The sequence below is a fragment of the Pezoporus flaviventris genome, unplaced genomic scaffold (genome assembly GCF_033815535.1).
Source record: "Pezoporus flaviventris isolate CSIRO_AGI_PZ_B2104156 unplaced genomic scaffold, CSIRO_AGI_Pfla_v1 ptg000016l, whole genome shotgun sequence".
Classification (NCBI taxonomy): domain Eukaryota; kingdom Metazoa; phylum Chordata; class Aves; order Psittaciformes; family Psittacidae; genus Pezoporus; species Pezoporus flaviventris.
This window is the reverse complement of record NW_026892564.1, coordinates 3,599,164-3,620,954: the sequence shown is the minus strand read 5'-3', so window position 1 is coordinate 3,620,954 and position 21,791 is coordinate 3,599,164. Positions and strand designations below refer to the sequence as shown.

The window sequence follows — 21,791 nt, the reverse complement described above, 5'->3', positions numbered from 1 at the left end:
ATTCCCCAGATGTTATTTTCTGTCTTGTAACAGCATGCTACATCTTATTTCTTACTGGACACAAAGAATTTGTATTTATTTTCACAGTTATTTCTGGCTTTTTTTTTATTTTATTTCAAATGCCTCCCACATTTTCTTTACATTTCTTCTCCCACCAGATCTTTGAAATACCAGCTGAGAAAGTCTCATGCCTACTTTGCAATTCACCAAACTTAAACTAATAACACCTCCTGCTGTCATCTGTCAGTTAGAATAAGATTTATAAGTGGCAGCAGAAATCACTTTCATGATGTTTACTGGAATATGAATAGCCTGAACAGGCAGATCCCTCAAATTTACTGCTCATATCAAGTGAAACCTGTCATGAAAACCAGAAACTCATTTTTAAACTGCAGCTGAAAGCCTCATAATTTAGAAATAAAATACTAACTGGACAATACCATGTACTTGTGTTGAAATTACATTCAGTATGAAAAGGTGTGACTGTTCCAAAATGGCTTAGTCCAATATATTGCCCACTGGTTTCACTGTAGGTTATCTTCTGTACTGCTTATGACCACTGCTTCCATCTTCTGCATGCAACTGCCCCATTTCAGAGACTCTGAACACATTTTAGTTTTCACATGTGGCTAGAAACATATAGGAGGCTTCATGAACAAAAAATCCTTTTGTATTTTTTATTATTCTGCTGTGCAATTAGTGAACATGGTTGCTTGAACTAACTGAAGCTAAAGCTAGGGGAAAACTAACACTAGTGATTGTTAAAAGTGAAGAAATCCAAATCTAAAGACAAGCCAGTTTGAGTTAGATTAGTAATTCTTAATGCTTGTGAGAAATACCCATCCTGTACATAAAATTATCATAGGTTCACTCTTCTTTTTCAAACAGGCAACAGTATCGTGTGTTTGCTGCCGTCCTTGCACTTCAATCAGTTAACTTGGTAAGGAAAAAAATGGCTTTAAGAAAAATTTCAACAGGTTTGAATAAAAATAAAAAATTAAAAAAAAAAACAAACCCAAAATAAACCTACTTGAGACTGTTGCACACACTATAGCAAGCCAGTAGGCAAAGCTAATCTTAGACACAAAATTGCAACCCCTAGATTTTATCTCATTTTTAATTAAAATACTCTAGAGAGAAAGATCACTATCTTCTGAACAGCAGCTTTTAACAAGTCCTATTATTATTATTATTCATTTTAAGACAAGTTAACACTAAAGAGTACAAATTTAAGAATATTACTGCTACTTTATTGATCCTTTTAGAGGCAAGTAAGCATGCATTTCTCTAACAAAATCTGCTACAGATGCAAGCAGTTTTCCTTATTTCTCAGAAGAAATTTACATTTAAATGCCCTGGGCTAATCATGGCTGTTCATTATTCTGCACTGGATTAAATTTTGCAAACTGAAATCCAACTTCAACTCAGAGCAAACTGCGGATCCTTGCTGCACTAGCGCTATTTTCCCTTTCAAACCAGAAGAGAACATATATTAAAATAAACAGCTGAAACGCTGAAAAAACATCACTGAGGTCACATTTCAGCATTAAAGAATGCTCACTGCCATTAATATTTAGTCTACCTTAATGGAAGAAATTTGAGTTAGAAGACACTTTAGGTTATCTTGTCCACCCTTATGTCAAGGGAGACTTGCTTGCTATGGCATGTTATTGATTGCTTTGCCAGCTCCATTTTGAACTGGTCAATTAATACTGAGTTCCCAGCTCTAAAATCTTACATGTTAGCAAAGTTAATTCTTCCAAAGCATCTGGTTTTGAGGTGGCTTCATCAGAACCAACCTCTGATTCTTCCTTCTTAGTATCTTCACCTTACGGCTGTCTCTGGTTTACAACACTCCATTTCTGACTAAGCTCAAATTGTTAAAAAAAAAAAGTAATAAAAGTAATTGCTGCAGGACACTTACAAACCTCTCAGCTTCCTGTTAAGCTCACACACCATGGTTTAGAGGTTGTCAATTTTACCAGCTGACAAAAGTTCTCTATATCATGGTCCATGAAAGAGTCACTTCCTGAACAAGATTCTAATATTAGACTGCAGAGCATTTTAATTGGTAGGATGACTTACAGATTATTAGCTAGTTGTATATTAATTGGATGGGGATGCTTTTATTATATCTAAATCTGTATGCAATGCAACTTTAAGAAATCAATACGCACTTTACCCAATGCTAATGTGCACTAGTCTGTTTTCTGCTTTAAGTTCCCAAACACATCTGCTTAATATGCAACAGTGAGTCACTGTATGTGCGCATACATAGACTACAGCCACAATTCCCTTTAAAATTAGTTTCAACTTGTATCATTTTAGTTACCCACATGATAAGCAGTTTTTTTCTTTGAATGAAGCAGTAATATTGCAATTTGGCACAGAGATAGCAACATTGATTGGGAAAACCTGCAGGTGTCCATTCACAACGCAGAATCCCTGTTTCTTGAGATAACCCAACCTGGGTGGGTTACCGAAATGTACAGAAGAGCAGCAATACACTGAACCACCCAACAATGCTGTTCCAGACCGAAAATTTCTCATTGAAGTGTACAAGGGGTTTTTAGCTCACTGAATTCAGTGACCACTTTTTCCACTGACACCGAGAGACTTTCCATTCATTATGCCATAAGTATTAAAGTTCTAGTACATTGGAAGCTATTCCTGCCAAAAGAGCCAACAGTTTAAAGATACACAAGTTTACTTCTGCTGGAATTCATGATTTGTGGCATTTGGAACAAATCCTTGAAAAGCTCCAACGGGGGGGGGGGGGGGGCGGGGGGAGAGAGAGAGAGAATGGCACTGGCTACAGCTACCATCTTCTGAATACACCGTATGACAAACCAAGGAGTTGGCAAGTTACCCAGTCAAGATCTTTTCAAGCACCTAAAAAAACTATTTCAACTCAAATTCATTAGGACCCAAAAGTGTTTTAAAGACGCAGCAGCTTCTGGACAGATTTTCCAAAGGCACACTCTACTTTTTCCCCCAGCAAGCCAAAACTGTCAACCAGTAATGATGCGAGACATGTTTCACAGGCACGTTTGCCTGGGGACTCTGCTTCCAAGAAGGGACACGTTAAGGGATGTGATTTTAATATTCACCTAGATAAGTCACCTCTCAGACGTGGAGCCAGACACCAGCGCAAACACCTTCTAAGAATGACGATTTAAGACAAGGCACGAGGTATTATCACCAGTTCCTTTGGAACAAGCCTTGGGAAGAAAGCCTCAGCACCTTAAGTTAAAAGTTTAAGAATGCTGTATATAATAGATATTGATGAATTTCTGTAATAAGGATCTTAAAATGATACGAAAAAGAGCCTCCGAAATTTTATTCCCCTGCATCTTTCTTTAGTTTCTCCCTTCTCATACAGTTTAAAAAGTAAAACGTGGAAAAAAAATACCCATTTAAATATTAGTAAGGATTTATGTGGAGTGTGAAACATGCATAGCAGCGCATCGACTCCTATTACAGCTGTGCAAATAGGTTGCCCCTCAGGTCGCAAAACCTGCGGCAGACTCACCCGCAGCTCCCCGAACGCTTCTCGGGGCTCAGGCTGACACCCCGACCCCTCCGGCAACCACCGCTCGCACCGCTTTTCAGAAGACCTTCCTCCCGAAATCCTAAATCCTTCCGAACTCAGCCTCTTCCGACAGCCCGAAGGGCTCGGCGGGAGGCCCGGGTAAGCTTCGGCGCGGACAGTCGCCCTCCCGCCACACGGTTCCACCATAAGTAAGCATCGAGCGCTCTCTCCTACCGCACTGGGCAGCCGCCCCCAACCCCAGCGGAGGCTCCGGCCCGCTCCCGAACTCACGTGGTGCCGCATTCAAAGGTTACACGCACCGCCGGGGCAAGGATGGCACCGCCGCCTCGGTCAGAGGCGCGTCCCTCAGCGGAGCTGCCCCGCGATCACCCCCGGAATGACGCCCGCGACGGCTCCACTCTCCCGGCTACCGAAGCGCCGCCGCATCCCTTCGGCGCCCGCGCCGATTGATGAGCAGCCCGGCCAGGAATCGATAAATCAAAACAGCCCGCCCGCTCCGACAGAGCGCGGCGTACGACCCTGCCGCGGCCAAAAACACCGCCCCGGGGGCGCGGCGGGCGGGCGAGGGAGGGAGGAGGCTGCCGGGTGCGGGTGCCGGGCTCCCGGCCCCCGCGGGGCGGCAGAGAAGCGCCCAGGATGTGGGTGTCGTAAAGCCGCAGCGGGCTAATCCCGGCTACTTAACCCGGCTAGCGGCGGGAGCTGAGCACCACCTTAACCCGTGGCGTGTGCGTGCGCGCCCGCCCCGGGGGCTGCGGCTGGCCGGCCATGCCCGGTCGCGCGGTCCGTGGCGGCGCCGCTCCCGGCGGCTGCGCTCCCGCGGAGGCTTAGCCCCGCATCCGCTGCCCTCAAGGTCACGTCGCGCCCCGGCTGCACGGCGGTGTCTAGGTGCGCGCTCCGGCTACCTGGGGGGAAAACCGGCGACAGCTCTGGACGCAGCACCCAGCCCCACCGGCGGTCCCGCTGCCATCACCGCCCCGCCGCAAGCAGCCGCGCCGCTCGCCGCCTCCCCGGCCGAGCCGTGCCACGGCCCGCAGCCCCACGGCGTGAACGGAGCAACGCTGCACCTGCCGCCGCGCCGCTGCCCGCCGCGGCCAGCCAGCCGGGAGAAGATCTGCTCCACGCCGCCCCGCCGTCCTTACCTCGGCGCCGCGGGGCCGACCCCGCCGCGGGCCGGGAAAAGGTGCCCGTGAACCTGCCGCCGCCCGCCCGCTCTCTCGCCGAGCGCACAAGGTCCCCACGCTCTCCGCCCAGCCCACGGCCGGCCGGCCCCGCCACGCCGACCCGCCCTGCGGCCACGGGAGGAGGGCGGGAGAGGGGGCGGGGGGGAAGCGGCGACCGAATTGGGGAGGGAGGGGGAGAAGGCAAGAGGGAGGGGGAACCGGTGCGGGGACAGCCGGGGGAGGAAGGGGGGTGGGGGGATGCGGACAGACCGCCCCGCCCCCGTCGCCTCACCGGCAGGAACCAACGATTCGCCCTCCTGGCGGGCGCTGCCGCCGCCGTTCTCCGGGGCCCGCCCGCCTCCTTTCCCCCGCACGCACCGGGCAGCGCCGACCGCGCCGCAGAACAACCGCTACAGGAGCTGGGCGCCACCGGGCAGGGCGGGGCGGGACGCAGCGATCCGCCCGCCTCCCTCCTCCGCCCGCCGCGGTCACTCACTTGTCCGCTCCCCCCTCTCCTCTCCTCTCCCCTGCCGCAGCCGCCGGTGCCCGCCGCCCCCCTCGCCGCCTGTGGAGCGCGGGTCACGTGACGGTGCCCCTTGCGAGCCCAGGGAAGGGGGGGTCCTGACGTGCGGCGTCTTCAATGGGAGAGGTGGCGGGGGGGGGCGCCGATAGGCACGGCGCCTGCGGGGGCGTGGCCCCACACCTCGCCCCGCCCCTCCGCGGCCGCCACTGGCGGGCGGGCTGCTGACGCGCTTGTTTCCATGACGTCGGTGGGCGGTGCCGCGGCGTTTGATGGAGCCCGGCGGGCTTCGGGGGTCGGTGACTTTGCCACGAGCGACTCCCGCGGGGCGGGCTGCGAAAGGGGCGGGTCGCGTGACTGTGTGTGTCCCCCCCCTCCTCCCGCGCGTAGCGGGGCCGCCGCCAGACGGGACGGGGACTGCCTCGGCGGGGCGGGGATCCCCCCGGCGGCGGCAGCGGGAGAGGCTGCGGTCCCGCAAGGGGCGGGCCGGAACGCGCCGGTTGCCCCTGTGGGCGGGAGCCGGGGCCGTCCCGGGGGCGGCGGCGACACCGCCTGAGGGGGGCGTGACCGTGCGGGGCCGCCCGAACCGTCCGCCGGGGCGCGGTTCGCCTCTGCCCCACGGGGGCGCGGGGTCGCTGTGCTGCGCTGTCCCCGCGGCGCCGGCGCCTTGCGGCCTTCCTGTGCCGAGGAGGGCAGCCGGCTGGTGCTGAGCGCCGGGTCGGTGCTTGTGGGAGCAGCGGCCGCGGGGGACACGGCGGAGCCCGGGAGAGGCTCTGCCGCGGTTGCGGGAATGAACCGGGCTGCCCGAGGAGCTCAGGGTGGGGTCCCCTTGGGAAGGTCCGGAACGGAGGGAGCGAGCGTGGCGGTCGCTGCTGGTGGTGGGCACCGCGGAGCAGCGAGTCCAGCCGCCCGTCAGGCCTGCCTGCCTGTCAGGGGACCCTGGCAGCTCCCGCAGGAGGACGGGGAACGTAAAGGGGCCACAGGTGTTCAGCACCTCTCCGTCTCCAGCTGAAGGCTCTTCGGTTGGAGATAGAAAAATAAATGGGGTTATGAAGGCCTGAGCCCAAGTGAGGTGTTTGGGGAAGTAACAGGGCTTGGAATTAAACTGGAAATTAAAGACCCTGATTTCAGTTCTTCCAGTGTAGTACATCACACGCACCCCGCAGTGAAAAATGCCTATCCATAAGCTATATGTAATTCTGTAACCACTTCGTGTGTTTTTTCCAGCCTTGTTTTCACATCCTACCCGCCCCTCCGCTGGGCACCTCACTGGAATGACTGGCCAGCTGTGCCACAGGCTGTCGGGTTCCCTGAGCCTACCATAAATACCCTGCCTCTCCTTTGTTACCGCTCAGATCCCGCCGCTGCCAGAGCCGGTGCTGCAGAAGAAACGAAGCGGAGAAGCTGGTGTATCCCTACTGTTGCAGACCCGAGATGGTGCAGAGCCTAGAGGGTTAAAGCAACAGGATGAAGTCAGCATAAAACAGCCTACAAGGACTGGCAAATAAATAAATCATCCTAACTACGTTATTATCATGCCTTTCCTGAGCTTCATTGTCTCTTTCGTTCTTACCTGAATGCCTGTTACATTTTTTCTGCTTGTTCAAGAGAGGCAATCAAATAAGACTGTGAGCAGTAAATGGCTCCTGCCCATTCTGGATGTTGCTAAAAATACTACCTTACCTCTCTACATCTAGAGGTCAATTGAAAAATCAAAATACTGAGGTCAGCAACCCTGCAGACTGTTCTGTTGAGGAGATTTCTTGCATTTCTTCCCAGAAGGAGAATATAAAACTATCTGAATGCATATGAAAGAAATTCTCTTACCTTCTGCTTGGAGCTCAGCACCCTCCTCTGCACTGATGGCTGTAGCTCAGCAAGGCTTCCCCAGGCACTTGGAAATTGCATTTCTGGATACAGCTTTGTAAGACTGGCAGATGTGTTCTGCACAGTTCTGTCATATCTCCCAGGCAGACAAAATTAGCTTTGGTACAGCTAAGAAGGAGATGATGTGTTCAACGTATTGCAGTTTGAGTACATGTCTGTACCTGCTTCCTTTTGTCTTAGGGAAGGTAGGTAGATTGTGCTTCAGTTCTTTGTCTGTGAAATGGGAATAATATCCTATTTATTTTGCAGGAAGGAAGCAAAGGTGGGAGGGGTACACATCAACATTAATTTTTTTGTGATACTGTTATGGTGGAATTCTCTAAGTGCATACATTTTTCAAGGCACAAAATAGTTGTTCTTTAATGTTCCTTTTGCACTGATATCAAAAGACAGCATAAAAACATGGAATACAAAGACTGAAAGTGAGAAGAAATTCCTTCTGACTCTACACAATCTTCTCCTGGAGGAAGAGCTAGAAGTAAACCTCAAGCTATAAAGCTTCATGATTTTTGTGAGAAAATAGGCACTCTTATTTCTAAAGGTTAGGGCATGTCACTGACTAACAGAAAACATTCCATGTAATGTAGGTCACCAGTGATATAAAGCAAGCAAAACCAAGATGCACAAAAGAATATTTCTGGAGATCTTTCATTTAACTTTTGAGGAAGCATTACCATTTCAGGAAAATTCTGCATGGCTCAAAGACAATTTGGAAAGGCCAGACTTGACAAATCAGTGACAATAGCTCAACTCATTCTGTGACCAGCACTAACAACACAAGTATCATAGTCTTAACAGACCCAGAAAATGTGTCACAGAGAATTTAAGTGGGTTGCCTGAATCTGGTCTACTTACTATGAGACTTTTAACATGAAGAGTATGAATCAGAGTATTTGGATTATTACAGCTTTTGAGGCGACCAAAGTCTAAGTGACCACCTCACATCCCATCCCACATTGAATGAGGGAGGGGCCTTTTGGCAAGATCAGATGAGAGGCTTGACGCGAGAAAATAGGAAACAGACTCTTTGTAGTTTGTGCATAGATCTAAACTTTATTTTATTTGAAACTCGTTTCTTGACTACCCTGCTACCCTGCTCGTGTTCAAACTCAGTCACTTAATTAAATTTGATGAAACTGGAGAGAACAGAGAAAGCATGAAAAGTTGGGAGAAAGTTTATTTGTGAGCATTCAGAGATGAATGCCCAAAGCTTCCATGGCACTTGCAGAGCCAAAAGTTTTCTGTACCAGCTACACTTCTCCCAGTCGGCTTTCTCAGCGCAGTAGTATTATTGTTTGACCCCACTCCACAGACCACTCTGGAGAAGATCACAAAAGATTCCCCCTGGCTGGGGCTCTGTTCCATTCCTGCTGGGCAAGGGAGGCTGTATCTTTTGATGGTTCCAGCATCCTGTGTCCTAACAGATCAGTCTATTGACTGAAAGACCAGACAGCCATCTAGATAAGCAAGCCATTGACCTCTCACTCATCTTGTAGGTGTCACAATGATCAAATTGTTCTATCATCCGCCCATGCCGCCTAGCAATGACCTTGTGGTACAAAACGATATTGTGCAATTCACTCTGAAACCCCCCACCCCTTAGGAAAGAGGCCTATCTGTAAACATTTGCATTTTTATCAGCTCAGAAGTCTTTCTCTTGACTGTTCAAGAGCTCAAGATTTGTGCATAATGTGTTTCCTGTTGTGAATACATATGGTAATTTAAAAGATTTGGTTTTTTTTATTTTCAAACTCTCTTGCATTTACCTCAAAAAAGTTTTAGTTTGTTTTGTTGTTTTTTTTTTCTTTCAGTGTTATGTTCTTCCAATGTGACACTACAGGATAAGGAAGGTGAAAGATGAAAATGACATAAATAAAGGCTGTGAGAAGCAGCAGTTAATGCACAAACCACTTTTTCATGTATATTATGTCTGAAATACATTGGAAAGAATACACTGGACTTCATATATTCACTGTTTCTTCTTTACATGTTCTTTTCAGGTGCCACCACAGGACAACAGCATTACAGCCCCAGACCTGATGAAAGAGTGGAAAGATGTTTCATGAACAAAGGTGCAACATCTACATGCAAAGAAAAAAAAAAACAAAGCATAAAATCCTGGAACTGATGGAGAATCTGGCTAATTAAAGGACTTAGATCAGGCAGAGAAAAAAAAAAAAAAGATCAGAGTTGGAGAACCATACTTCACACTGCTAGAAAAAGCAGGAAGGAACATATTTGGGAAGCTTTTAATGATAAAATATAAAAAAAAATAAAAACAAATATGGATGTGATGAGACTATATGACCATAGCTGCCTCTTAGAAAGTGAGAAATGACTGGTAGATGAATGTCTACTATTTCTCTGCAAATAATGTACTGGTAGAGCTCAAGAATCCACACAGTGAGCACCCAATCACCTCCACTGCAGTGGCTTTTCCTATGTAGCAATTCCCCAGTTTGGAGCTGATACTTTCTCACCATGGCCTTACCACTTCATTGCTGAATTCGTAAAGAATTGCAGGAAGGCCAAAGACTAAAGCAAGGCTGTCCTGGAAGCAAATCTGTCCAGTTCACTAGAAGGGTTTGTTATAAATAACACTGCTGTTGCCGTCTCCCTGGAGCTGGTGTTAGTGGTCGTCTCTCAGTGTCTGTCCTTGGTATGGGTATGCATCAGTCAGGCAGCTGACCTATCACCCCAAGACTCAAAATGTGGGAGTATCCATTATACTTCCCAAGGTGCAAAAGTGCTTTGGGGGTACATGGTATGTACAATTCTGTATTAAAATGAGAAGTGTTAGTTCATTTGATTTATAGCACTGTGGGAGCTTTTAGATGTGTTGCTTTTTAAGGCTTCTCTGCTGAACTTGTCTGACAAAATTGTGGTTTTATCTTTGAGAGCCTGTTGTCATCTGATGTTAGTTTGTGAAGATTCATTGTTTTCACTCTTTTTGTGGGCCTGTTCCAGTTCATGCTGACTGAATATCTGCTTCATGAATTGTAATGTTGTGATCCTCTCCTCTGTGATCAAGTGTCAAGGAAGGGGTTTGTTTATTTTTCCTCCCCTTCCCAAGATACGAAGCAACCAAGCTATCTTCTCTCTGATGCCAACTGGCCAGTCTGAGTCATGGCTTCTGACTCATAAGAATCAGTTTTAGGAAGAGTAAATGTAGCCCCTCCTGTCCCTCATCAGTGCTGGATAATTGTCTTGAAGAGAATAACACATTGTCTCAGTGATGCTACTTCAAAGTCCTTTGGATAAGAAAATAGATAATTCAGTTAAGCCGTGGGTTCTTTCAGCAAACATTAACATTTCTGCCCCTTGGCAGATGGGGCTTTGAATGATGGCTTTGAAACATTTAAGAGTCATTAGAGCTAATAGCTCCCATTCTGCCTTTCCTTCAAGGAGGAGTATCAGAAAAAAAAAATGCACTACCTTATTCCTGCTACCTTAGTCAAGAATTAATCACTTAAATGATAAACAATGAGCTGAACATACTTGAATAAATTGTTTTATTTGTTGATCAGATACAGCTCTAAATCATCTTGGCTGGTTCTAAGAAAAAAAAATCCATCTATCTAATATTGATTTAAAAATATTAATAGCAACCTATTTCACATTCATGGTTTCAAACTTTGGGCTCAGCCTTGAAAGCCTTATTCAAGAATAATCGTTTCCAGATTACAAATAAGAGATCTGAAGATTATCAAGATCAAAATTTGGATGTTTGTGAAAAGCTATGGATATACAATATCTAGTGCCAAAGCCTTAAATAAATAGCTCTTCACAGTAGTATAAATTGTAGTAAAAGTATTATGTAAAATGTTTATACTTGTGTGCATGGAAAATCAAGTATGATTAGAGTTCTTAAGCATAGATTACGGGCAGTCATAAAAACAGAGTCTTGACTACAGTGTTGTCTCTATTAACAGGCTATTATATAACTATAAATATTAAGGTGAGCAGGAGCAAACTTTTAAAATAATTTAGAATGTAGCTTGTTAGCTCATAAAACCAAGGAAAATGAACTGAGCTGTTGTGACATCTACTATACCTCTATTATGTACTGGTAGAAAAGATCAATAGGATCTTCCTCTGCATAAATTCCCTTTTGTAAATTGGATAACATGGCAGCCATGTATTGAACCACTAGAGTTTAAATATATCATGTTATGGGCACATCTAGTAATAGTACTGCTGTAGGTTATTTTCAGGCTACAACATGTTATGCAGCCGTAAAGGCAATTTGGTTTAGGATGGAAGCGGATTAAAAGAGAAAACTGTTTTGTACATGACAGCAGTCCAAACATTGACAGTTCTGTTATCTTCAGTTCTGACTGGATTCAGTGAGAGCTGCACATGCTTAATAATTACTAAAACTGACACCTATGTTACTAAAAATACCTCAGATTACTAAAAGATTTTTTTTTAATTCCAATAAAAGGCTTTTAGATCTATTCCATTTTAGATCTACAGTAAATCTTAAATCTCTTTATCTTTTGTGTTTCACTCAGCTTGATGTTAAAACCAGCCAGGTCCATTTCACTGTTCAGCCAGTTCTCCATGCCTTTCACATTCAAGCCCTCAAGCCCCAGCAATGGCTATTGAACTGCAAGCTACACACTGAGAACACTCCCCCAGGATATCAGAAAGGACCCACAGCTGGTCTGCGGGACTATAGTTGGGAGTAAATGTATGACATGTCCTTGACAACATTTGTAATGGTCTTTAAAAATGTCAAGGGCTAGTGATAGTCCACTGGTCTAAAGCATCTGAGAAGCACTATCTTAGAGCATTTGTGCATTTTTTGGCTATATACATTTAAAAGATATATTTTTTTTACAGTTAATGAATCAGTTTTTACAGGAACACTTGCTCTGCAGGTCACAGCAGAAGGACTTATAATGGCATCAGAGTGTGGGATGTTTCAATCAAGCTCAGCTAGAATCACCTCTCTCCATCATCTGCTCTGGACTAAGAATAGTAGAAGGGAGACTTTCATTTTACAATGGGGATGACCCAAATGTTCATACTTCTCTGCTGCAGAGGGAAAATGCAGAGGTGAACCAACAGAGAATTCAGTCCCATCATAGTGTAGTTTCAGAAACAGCTGATGTATGCATTTGTGATATTCCAAACATCTTTCTTTCGGATTTGCCCAGCCCTGTGCTGAAGTGCTAAGCCACACTCTTACACCCTCTTGGTTCCTTTGCATAACTGCTTTTGCTTCCTTTTCTTTTATGTGCTCTCTGCTTCTCTTTTCCTTCAGTTTAGCTTTTTTTTTCCTAAGTAACACCTTTCCCACACTTCCTGCCAACCAAACCAAACCCAACTAAACCAAATCAAACTCCAACATCCTGTGGCAATAATGCATCAGATGATGATTTGGTGGTTTGCGTTGTTGGTCTGTGGTATTCCTCCCCTTGCCAGTAAAATAGGGTTGATTTGTCCTCACATGGACATCTAAAAGAAGCACATCCAATCCTGTAATAGTAAGCCCAGGATTCTTTTATTGTCAGTGCACTGTGAGAAGCTACAGCCTCCAGGAGTACGTGTATGTCATTCTAAGTTTAATGTTTAGGGTAGTTCTGCAGTTGTCTCTATTTCTTCTTTAATTCTGGAGGTAAACAAGGGTGAGTAGTTTAAATTCAAATGTGAAACTTTTAGAAGGTTAGCCGTGGGTGTGTGATATGAACTTGTCTTTCAGACTGCATTATTTTCTGGACTCTTTTAATCTACCAGCCATTACTTTTAAGCGGCCACTGATCTGTAGAATGTATGCCAAGAAGCCAAAAGGAGAAAAATACAGTAGGAGAACCAGGTTTTAAAACAATATTTTGCTAGGTATTTTTAATGAATGCAGCTTTTTAAATTAGTGCAACTTTTGCTACCAACTTTTTGTAATTAAAACACAGAAACTTGGTATGAGTTGGGTAATCCTTATGAAGTAAATGACATGATCTTTAGTAACAACACAGATGAAGAATGTCTGAGTCCAGCAGAGCTATCTCTCGACACCATCTCTAGACATATCAAGGATGAGGGGGTCATTAAGAGCAGCCAACATGGTTTTAGCAAGGGGAAGTCATGTTTGACCAACCTTATAGCCTTCTATGAGGAAGTAACTAGGTGGCTGGATGATGGTAGAGCGGTAGATGTGTTTTTTCTTGATTTCAGTAAGGCATTTGATACTGTCTCCCACAGCATCCTCATAGATAAGCTAAGGAAGTGTGGGCTTGATGATCACGTAGTGAGGTGGATCAAGAACTGGTTGGAAGGAAGAAGGCAGAGAGTTGTGGTTAATGGGGCAGAATCTAGCTGGAGGTCTGTGACTAGTGGAGTCCCTCAGGGGTCGGTGCTGGGACCAGTGCTGTTTAATATTTTCATCAACGATCTGGATGAGGGAACTGAGTGTACCCTAGCAAGTTTGCTGATGATACTAAACTGGGAGGAGTGGCTGACACGCCAGAAGGCTGTGCTGCCATTCCGCGAGACCAGGACAGGCTGGAGAGCTGGGCGGGGGGAAGCTTGATGAAATTCAACAAGGGCAAGTGCAGAGTCTTGCATCTGGGGAAGAGCAACCCCATGTACCAGTACAGGTTGGGGGCTGACCTGCTGGACAGTAGTGAAGGGGAAAGAGACCTGGGGGTTCTGGTGGATAGGAGGATGACCATGAGCCAGCAATGTGCTCTTGTGGCCAAGAAGGCCAATGGCATCCTGGGGTGTATTAGAAGGGGGGTGGTTAGTAGGTCGAGAGAGGTCCTCCTCCCCCTCTACTCTGCCCTAGTGAGACCGCATCTGGAATATTGTGTCCAGTTCTGGGCCCCTCAGTTCAAGAAGGACAGGGAGCTGCTGGAGAGAGTCCAGCGCAGAGCTACAAAGATGATTAAGGGAATGGAGCATCTCCCTTATGAGGAGAGGCTGTGGGAGCTGGGACTCTTTAGCTTGGAGAGGAGGAGACTGAGGGGTGACCTCACCAGTGTTTACAAATATGTAAAGGGTGAATGTCAGGATGACGGAGCTGGGTTTTTTTCAGTGATGTCCAGTGATAGGACAAGGGGCAATGGGTGTAAACTGGAGCATAGGAGGTTCCATGTGAACATCAGGAAAAATTTCTTTACTGTGAGAGTGACAGAGTACTGGAACAGGTTGCCCAGGGGGGTTGTGGAGTCTCCTACGTTGGAGATATTCAAGGCCCGCCTGGACAAGTTCCTGTGTGATGTACTCTAGGTTACCCTGCTCTTGCAGGGGGGTTGGACTAGATGATCTTTTGAGGTCCCTTCCGACCCTTGGGATTCTGTGAAAGGGCAGTTGGCATGTGGAAGGCTAGAAGGACATGGCTGGTGCATCATGGCCCTGATAGAGTGACTCAGTTCAGACTAAACACCCCTGAGAGCGTATACTTTGTTGCTAGACTAGCCAGCTATGGGAAGAAAATGACTGTGGATCCCATACTGGATGTAGTGCATGGAGTTTCTTAAGAGTTGAGATGCAGGGTGTTCTTAAGGCTTTAGATGAAGGGTGGAAGTGCCAAGTAAGTTTTGAGATGCAGGGTGGAAGTGCCAGCACTATCACAGCCTATTTTGAAAATGACACTGAGACTTAAACTTTGATCGGTCTAATCACTATGCTTGTCTGCCTCCCACCTTCATGTGGTTCTGTAGAAGTCCATGTTCCTCTGCTGAAGTGCAGGGACAAGTTAGCACTCAGAAAATTGTCGAGAATCCCCCTCAAAAAAATAGTGTTGGCGTGTATAAATAAATATAAAAATATACATAAAGAGAACTTTAGGAGCTTTAGGAGGGAAGTGTCATCTAAAAATATGCCCAGCTAAAACTCTAAACTGGTATTACATTTAGCAAAAGTAATAAAAAATTAAAAATTATAATCCAGCAGTAAAGTGTCCATAAATTCTGTTGGTAGTAGAAAATCCAGCTTGTTACATAAAACAAAATTGTTCCTTTCCTTGTTACTGATTTTTTCCTCATGCATATCCCCATCCATTTTAATTTTGCTGAGAAGACAAGTAAAAATATCCATTTCAGAAAAAAGTTAGTTCTGATGGTTCTGTATGGGAGCCATATGCAAATTTTATTCTTTTTTTAAAAAGGAACCAGAACTCTTATGGTAAAGTATGGGTGTTAACCATGAGAAATGAAACCAGCAAGAATTAATTAAGACCTCTAAAGCCAGCAAATAGATACAGATAACAGATAATAGTACAGAAAACTTTGTGAGGTGTTTCTTTCTTTCTTTCTCTTTTTCTTTCTTTCTTTTTCTTTTTCTTTTTCTTTTTCTTTTTCTTTTTCTTTTTCTTTTTCTTTTTTCTTTTTCTTTTTCTTTTTTTCTTTTTCTTTTTCTTTTTCTTTTTCTTTTTCTTTTTCTTTTTCTTTTTTCTTTTTCTTTTTCTTTTTTTCTTTTTCTTTTTCTTTTTTTCTTTTTCTTTTTCTTTTTCTTCTTCTTTTTCTTTTTTCTTTTTCTTTTTCTTTTTCTTTTTCTTTTTCTTTTTCTTTCTTTTTCTTTCTCCTTCCTTCCTCCCTTCCTTCCTCCTTCCCTTCCCTTCCCTTCCCTTCCCTTCCCTTCCCTTCCCTTCCCCTTCTCCTTTCTTTTCTTTCCTTTTCTTTCTTTCCTTTTCTTTCCTTTTCTTTCCTTTTCTTTCCTTTTCTTTCCTTTTCTTTCCTTTTCTTTCCTTTTCTCTTTTTTCTTTTCTTTTCTTTTCTTTTCTTTTCTTTTCTTTTCTTTTCTTTTCTTTTCTTTTCTTTTCTTTTCTTTTCTTTTTTCTTTTCTCTTTTCTTTTCTTTTCTCTTCTTTTCTTTTCTTTTCTTTCTTTTCTTCTTTTCTTTTTTCTTTTCTTCTCTTTTCTTCTCTTTTCTTCTCTATCTTATCTTTTTTCTTTTTTTCTCTTTTTTTTTCTTGATTCTTTTTTCTTTTTTCCTTCCCTTCCCTTTCCCTTCCCTTTCCCTTCCCTTCCCTTTCTCTTCCCTTCCCTTTCCCTTTCTCTTCCCTTCCCTTTCCCTTTCTCTTCCCTTCCCTTTCCCTTTCTCTTCCCTTCCCTTTCCCTTCCTCTCCTCTCCTCTCCTCTCCTCTCCTCTCCTCTCCTCTCCTCTCCTCTCCTCTCCTCTCCTCTCCTCTCCTCTCCTCTCCTCTCCTCTCCTCTCCTCTCTCTTCTTCTCTTCCCTTTTCTCTTCTCTTTCTTCTCTTCTCTTCTCTTCTCTTCTCTTCTCTTCTCTTCTCTTCTCTTCTCTTCTCTTCTCTTCAGTACTTTTGTGTGTGGAGTTTCTCCCTGTTGACATAATACTGAGGTAGGCAAGAACACAGATAATTTTTTCCTCCCTCAAAATTTTTTGGGTTGGGGTTGCGGTTGAGGTTGAGGGGTAGAGCTTTTTAATAACAGACTACAACACTTTTGTTTTCATGTTTAATGTGTTGTGCACATTGGAACGTATTCATATTTTATTTTTGGTTTTATGGTTGACAAAAAGTAAATAAAATGATGTGAGAGAAAGCAATGAATGTAACGTATAGCTCATACCTGATTAGATGAGGTCTATTTTATTATACTGTTGCAAGTTCCAAACAGAAACATGAATGTAGATCAAGTTAGACTTGTGCATGCCTTTGCAGGTTTAGGACAGAAACCGCCTAAAGGAACTCAGGAAAATATATTGCTTCCATTGTATCAGAGAGCTTCTGTATCTCTCTCAGAATAGTAATTGTTTTCCATTTGCAATATTAAAAAGCACTTGCTAGAACTCTGGTCTGTTCCTCTGAAAGTTTAAACGTGCTCTTATTTTCCAGTGTTATGAGAAAAAGGAATGTTTTTTTTTCTTAATGTATTTCAACTTTATTGCACTCCTGAAATACATTGAGAAGTATCCGATCTGAAGCCTCCTAGCATGTGTCATTTTCAGTAGGGTTGCAAGTATCAGCAAGTATTTTAAAAACAGAAATCAGTGGGCAGGTCCAATTTATTTTGTTGTTCAACTTTTCCAAGTTTTTACCTGTGGCCCACTGTGAGGAAAGGATGAATGACTTTCCTGAGAGTTCAACTCTTTCAAGAGGTGGTAGGAGGGAGGGAGGAAGAAAATAAATCAACAAAGCCCTGGTTTTCCATAACCCTAGTCATCTACCACTTTGTATATGTCGGCCTATTATAGTAGAAAGACATTTCTTAATTCTTCAGAGTAAGGAGAAATTAGAGGGATAATGGATCTCAAGGACAAGCCTCAGAGTCATTGTATCTTAGCTGTTCATTCATGGACTGATGCAATTTAGCCATCTCCTATTTTTCTGTGCTGTCTTTCTAGGTACTCTGTCAGTCTACAAGAATTAAGAACTGAGCAGAAAAAATACAAATAGTTAATCATATAAAATACATTCACCTGTATTCCAGTTCCTTTAATCTATATTTTGAACCACCAGTGAAATAAGAGGTGTAATAAATTCAAATCTACCTAAATTATGTTCTAAAGATACGTTTTTCAGTGCTTAAGGTATTGCATTTTTATACCATTATCTATATAAACATCAATGGCATGGTCTGTTTCCACTTGGCCTTAGTCACACCAGTTATTTTTTGGTTCATTTTTTTTTTAAATGTGACTCATGAGGTTTCTCTATGCTGCTTATACAATACTTCTTCCTTCCTGATAATGCTTATTTGTTTTCTATTTTTGGCTTGCTTTTCCATTGTTATCTCTAAATTATGTACATTTAGCTGATGAATGTAGGATCTATTTAATTACTATAACCTTAATAGAATAGTTATATTTTGCTATATATTAAATGTATTTGAAGAAATAATTTTTAGGATTTGGTGCTTTTGTTTTATTCTTCTACAGTGTTCCTATACTATCATAGTATTCTATGCAGTAATTATGATTTATCTGACTACAAAACCAAAAAAGCTTAAAATATAATCAGTTTCCCTGATGAAGAAGATTCACATTATCAAAATCAAATGCAAGAAGGAGTAGAAGGTGATATTTGTGTGAACTGTGGAAGACATTATCAAAGGTTTATGAGGATTCAGATGAGCTAAAATGTTTGTGTATGTTTTTGTGCTATCTTTTATTGGGTTAAAAAGGGCTAATGGACTATAAATGCAACAGCTTTTAGAAAAAACTAGTTCACTAAATGCCAGTACCAGTTTAGTAGCCAAATAAATAAAACATTATTCACCCAGAATGAACATGGCAGAGTCAAGCTTCTAACAGTCTAAAGAACAGCTGGGGGAAAGGTATCCACATTTTATTCTTGTCTTCCCTGATATTTGCTTTTGTCCATGGTTAATATTTATCTTAACAATGGGTTTAATATTGCTTCAAGAAACAGATGATATAGTGAAAGAAAATATGTATCAGCAATGTATAAGATCAGTTAGTTCTGTACATTTTAAAATCCTAGTTTCCTTAATAAAGTTTACAATCCTTATTTTTAAAGATAAAATCTAGTCTACAAAGAGAGATTTGTTATCCTCTGGTACACTTTAGTTTTCATATATTGTTCAGTAATTAAATTTCATTTTACAAGATAATAACAGGGATATATTTTTATGAATACAGTTTGATAGAATTGATAGTCCCTATTTAATGATAGTACTACCTTGCAATTAAACAATTTGATTTAGCCATACAAAAGGTTTCCATGATATATCCTTTTCTTTTTGTCCACTGAATTGCTGCCAGTTGTTAAGTGAAACTATTTGCCTTTTCATTGCAGTCTTTCATTCTCTTATTTAATGCACGCTTAAATGTTCTTCTGAACTCTGGATGTTTGACGTCAGGCTTGCAAGGTTCAAAACATTTGATTTGTCAGGTGGTATCCTTTGGAAATAGAAAAAAAAAAACCTGAGAAAAAATAGTGTTGCCTCTGAAGACTTGAATGGGATATAAATTGTCTTTCATAGCCAGTATAAACCTAAGAGGGCTATGCCTCTGCAGGATAACATTGAGACACTTTAAAGGAGAAGAATTCAAGCTTCTATTTTTGATGGATGGTTATCTTCCTTTAACCGCACTCGACTTAAGTTTTGTGGTCTTTTACTGCTAAGTTATGTAGTCTATCACTAGTAAGTTAAATAGTGGTTCAAGAGTCCTGTCTGTAGGACAATTTCTACTCATCAAATTCGTAATCAGGCACTTGTATAATGGTATGAGGTGCTGTGGCACAAATGAATTTTTACATCCTCATTGCAATCTATCTGACAGAAACTGCTGCATACTATGGATATGTTTTTTCAGAGGCACTCTCTCCTAGTTTGTTGTTGTTGAACTGCTTTATCTATGAAACACCTTTCCCACCTAACAACTTGAAAATCCTTTGTGTATATTCCCCTTAGAAAAGGGGACTCACATACAGTGTAATGACAGCATCTATCAACTCTTCTTCAGAAAAAAAACCCTGTAGTATAGGAGACATGGCACCAAGTTCTCTCAGGAAATTCTTTACCAAAAATTACCCACCTGATTGTTTATACTATGGGGAAACTGTTGGGAAGGAGAAAATAAGGCAGAGCCCAAAATCTTAGAAATGTAAATTCAGTTTCTATGCATCTGAGACATATAAGGAGAACAAAACACATTCTACTTCAGCCTTACCTCTTCTGAAAACATCTTCTGCCAAAGGCGAGAAGGAAAACTCACCTGTATGTCTATTTGACCATAACATTTAATTTATGTATAAATTTGTCACTGTTTTACTTGTACCTGTTCATACTTGCAGTTCTTCAGTAGCTGACAAGCAGTAACCAACACACATACGTGACATCGCAGCTTACCTATTGCAGTTTGAAATCCTGGCTAATGACTAAGCCAGGCTCATAACTAAGTTCTTCTGCCTTTTGTTCAGTTTTACATCAAATACAGCATATTATGTCCAGATTTTGATAATGTAAGGCTTCTCTTCAGCCAAATGGCCTCTATGAGTAAGGCAGAAACATTTTTTTTCTAGGGCAATTAATTAGGCATCCACACTGTCACTCCCACACTTAAATTAATCTCCATATGTTCAGTTATCATAGGAAAAAAAGAAATGAAAGAAGATGAAGGGAAAACTCATAGACACATCTCTGCAATGTTTTTTTCAGGCACATAAATTTCTGTCAGCATGTTGGGAATTCATAACCTCATTATTACATGCTTAACTCATCAGCACACTTCACAATTTTCCCACAAACAGTGGCCCTGTCACATTTCATCATATATTTAAAATAGAGAAGAAAGAAGTCTCACTCATGAGACTTTAGTACTTTTATTACATGTCATTTAGCCCAGTTACTATTTACCTGTGGAATATAACTTCTGGCTTAAATAGCACTTCTCAAGTTACTTGTTTTGTGATATATTGTCTTTGGTTTATTTAATTTCTTGTTTAATTTCCTTGTTAATTTGAAAAAAAAAAATCCATACTTTCTCAGTCAGTTTTCTGAATTGCCCAAGTTCTAATAGGGCTTGCTGGAAACCCTTTTACACCACTTTTTAAATTGTCATGTGTGATGGGTGGTCTCAGGTAAAAAAAGAAATATGGGAAGCACATATGAGCAAGTAAAATATTTTCAAACAGGAAATATTAAGAACTTGCAGCTAGTGAAATGTATCTTGCACAAATGCATCCTGTAATAGCTTATGTATCCCTGGCCTGATGTGGTTGTTTTGTCTGCGTAGCATTCCTGTGCTGTATGGCATTAAAATTGTTCCCAGCAAAGGTTTCCACCCTTGGCCCAACATTTCAGTTGCATAGGCACAGTCTGACTGATCAGTTTGTATGAAGTATCAGACTTTACCATTGTACTGGTCTGGCTGAGCTGAAGTTAATTTTCCCCCTAGAAGCCCTCATAGTGCTGTGCTTTGTACTGGTAGCTAGAAAGGTGTTGATAATACTACTGCTGGGCAGGGCTCACATGGCATCAATCTTGTGCCTCCAACATTCCCCCTCACCAGCAGGCTGGGGAGAAGGGCAAGATGTTGGGAAGGGACACAGTCAGGACAGCTGACCCAACTGACCCAAGGGATATTACATACCTCAGGACATCTGCCCAGCAGTAAGAGCTGAGGCGGGGGATGTGAGGGCATTTGCTATTATGATGTTTGTGTTATGGAGTAACACTATGCAGGCTGAAGCCCTACATCCTGGGAAGTGGCTGGACAGCTGCTGATGGTGAGTATAAATCTTCTGTCTTCCTTTGCTTCCACAAATGGCCTTTACTTTTGCTTTCTTAAACTGCCGTTATCTTGAACCACAATTTTTTCCTCATTGTATTTTCTCCCCACCCTGTCTGGCTGAGAAGGCAGTGATACAGTGTTTTGGTGGGCACCTGGTGTCTAGGCAGGGTTAACCCGCCACAACCATACAGGCATGAAGCTTTCATGCCTGGCTGCACAGCTAACAAGAGGCAAACTTGTCCCCTTTTTTAGGCTGGTGCACACTTGTATTTAGGATGCTTACCACATAGTTCTGGCCATAATAAGGAGCTCTCCTCTCCCAGCTTTTAGAAAGGAGAATGAGGCTGCTCAGAGTGCTCTCCACAGCACTTCAAGGCATAGCAGGCACTTGAAACCTATAGTCTTAAGAAGTTGCCAATCTGCAAAATTTTATAGTCTCAGTAAACAAAACTAGATTAAGGAGGAAAGGGTTCAAACCTTTATGTAAAGATCTACTTGATATACTTTAC

The 21,791-nt window shown here is 43.1% G+C and overlaps 2 protein-coding genes and 1 long non-coding RNA gene across 16 annotated transcripts in view; all 3 read right to left on the bottom strand.

Moving 5' to 3' along the window:
- Nucleotides 1–7,192, bottom strand: part of ATP2B1 (ATPase plasma membrane Ca2+ transporting 1) — a 65,992-nt gene extending 58,800 nt beyond the window's left edge. For 2 of the 13 annotated variants that reach the window (XM_061454630.1, XM_061454631.1), the window contains exon 1: nucleotides 4,693–4,877. The gene's annotated coding sequence lies outside the window, so the exon portion shown is untranslated. The other 11 variants (XM_061454625.1, XM_061454627.1, XM_061454623.1 and 8 more) reach the window with 11 other exon arrangements.
- Nucleotides 5,351–7,141, bottom strand: LOC133269856 (nematocyst expressed protein 3-like). The gene is made up of 3 exons (XM_061454519.1): nucleotides 7,061–7,141; nucleotides 6,582–6,612; nucleotides 5,351–6,045 (listed from the first exon to the last, which is right to left on the bottom strand). Exons 1-3 carry the CDS (start codon nucleotides 7,139–7,141, stop codon nucleotides 5,351–5,353), a joined length of 807 nt encoding a protein of 268 aa, XP_061310503.1.
- A 1,888-nt stretch (nucleotides 7,193–9,080) lies between the features above and the next one.
- Nucleotides 9,081–21,116, bottom strand: LOC133269907 (uncharacterized). Of its 2 annotated transcripts, none has more exons than XR_009743594.1 (5): nucleotides 21,021–21,116; nucleotides 20,406–20,499; nucleotides 18,725–18,945; nucleotides 18,302–18,441; nucleotides 9,081–9,201 (listed from the first exon to the last, which is right to left on the bottom strand). It is a non-coding gene; the product is annotated as an uncharacterized LOC133269907 (long non-coding RNA). The 2 variants fall into 2 exon arrangements; XR_009743595.1 differs by having other exon boundaries at nucleotides 18,302–18,348.
- Between the last annotated feature and the right edge of the window lie 675 nt (nucleotides 21,117–21,791).

Excerpts from the sequence above, each read along its gene's own strand:
- LOC133269856 (XM_061454519.1), bottom strand. The coding sequence starts at position 7,141 with ATGCAATTTCCAAGTGCCTGGGGAAGCCTTGCTGAGCTACAGCCATCA. Across the intron at positions 6,613-7,060 it reads TGCTGAGCTCCAAGCAGAAG|CACCGGCTCTGGCAGCGGCG; the intron begins GTAAGAGAATTT and ends TTTCTTCTGCAG. Across the intron at positions 6,046-6,581 it reads GCAGCGGCGGGATCTGAGCG|CTCCTCGGGCAGCCCGGTTC; the intron begins GTAACAAAGGAG and ends CCCCACCCTGAG.